This window comes from Crinia signifera, chromosome 7 (assembly GCF_055691185.1).
Source record: "Crinia signifera chromosome 7, ASM5569118v1, whole genome shotgun sequence".
NCBI classification, from domain to species: domain Eukaryota; kingdom Metazoa; phylum Chordata; class Amphibia; order Anura; family Myobatrachidae; genus Crinia; species Crinia signifera.
Window position 1 is genome coordinate 7,146,859 of NC_139223.1, and position 1,658 is coordinate 7,148,516.

The 1,658-nt window shown below is 37.2% G+C and overlaps 1 protein-coding gene across 1 annotated transcript; it reads right to left on the bottom strand.

Annotated features, from left to right (window-relative positions):
- Window positions 1–410: 410 nt before the first annotated feature.
- On the bottom strand, window positions 411–1,346 carry LOC146021050 (taste receptor type 2 member 40-like). Its single transcript, XM_083154852.1, has one exon. The coding sequence runs from the start codon at window positions 1,344–1,346 to the stop codon at window positions 411–413; it is 936 nt and encodes a 311-aa protein (XP_083010978.1).
- Between the last annotated feature and the right edge of the window lie 312 nt (window positions 1,347–1,658).

A 1,658-nucleotide genomic window follows, 5' to 3' on the forward strand; every position in this document is an offset into this window, starting at 1 on the left:
TATATCTATATATATATAGATATAGATATATATATCTATATATATATATATATATATATATATATATATATATATATATATATATATATATTTCTACAGAGGTGCAGCACTCCAGACAGTTTTTAGGTTCTTTCATCTTAGACAAATACAGGCAACGTTTCAATACGCTAAGGTATTACCTCAGCGTATTGAAACGTTGCCTTTATTTGTCTACGATGAAATAACCTAAAAACTGTCTGGAGTGCTGCATGTTGCACCTCCGTTTAAATATATTTGCCTGTGTGCTGTACGGGTACATGTGGAAAGTGCAGAGTATATCAGTGGCACTGCCGGATCAACTATATATATATATATATATATATATATATATATATATATATATATATATATATATATATATAATATATATGCTATGGCTCTTTGCTGCAATTATTTAGTAGTTTCAAGCAAATCTGCTTGAGTTTGACGTTCCCTGTGATGACTATAAAAGACTGTACAGTGGGGAAAGAGAAAATCAGCATAAAACAAACCCAGAATGTTGGGTTCAACATTGTTAGGAACCCAATTCCAAATTCTACCACGTAAAAGATGAGATAAAGGAAAAGAAGTGACATCATCGTGCGAGCAGCCCCCTGGTGAGCCTTCACGCTTGGACCCCGGTCATCCTCCGTGCTGTGTCTCATTTTACGGGCATGTTTCTGGAGTGATGCAATAATACAGCCAGTCGTGATCATTACAATCAGAAATGGGATAAAACAATTCACACACAATGAAAAAACATTGTACAGAGCATTGATTTCATATCCGACAACGACTCTTGAAGTGCTATTGGTCTCGGTCTCAGATGTTGAATTGGATTCAAACACTGTGATAATTAAAAAGTATAAAGGAACCGCAGAGCAGATGGAAAGAACTTGAGACATCAGAATAAGCCACGGAACCACCGCTGTCACCCTCATCTTCAGCCACGCCAAACAGCCACTTTTGAAGTTAATAATTTTCAAACAGAAGAATAAACACAGCCAGGCAGAAAGCCAAGAACTGGAGAAAATACAGTAGGTCAGTATGGAATATAACAGGTAAAAAACATAATTCACCAGGACAATATCGATAAAGTAAATGATGCACACAATGATAGCTGCATTTACACAAGAGGCACAAGCGTTTGAGAGAGCCAGAGAGACCACCAACTGGTCACTGGAGTTCAGGGTCTTCCCACTCAACCAGTCACGGAAATTGACAATTACAATGAAGCCATTGGTCACAATTCCAATAATGATCTCAGCTATGAGGACAATAAAAAATCCCAGAAAATATGTTGGGATGATTATGTGGTCTAAACCCATTTTATGTATCACAAAGGAAACTGCTCCCAAGTTTATACAATATATAATAATGTTTTTATGGGGTAAACAATCCCAAGAAAAAGGCCAAGAAGTCAGATATCCAAAGTCTTTCCACAACAACCCCCGTCTCTGTCCATAACTTATAGGTGGTCATCCTGAAGACTAATCCACTGGATGACATCAGTGGGTGGCATCCTGGGTAACTCTTTCATCCCAAGATTAAGGTTTATGCAAAGACTGGAAATATTTTCTTACAGTCAGAGCGATGACGTTCATGATGTTTTAGTCTTGTCAAAGAGGCTTACGCAGAAA

Coding starts and splice junctions, on each gene's coding strand:
- LOC146021050 (XM_083154852.1), bottom strand. CDS start 1,346: ATGGGTTTAGACCACATAATCATCCCAACATATTTTCTGGGATTTTTT.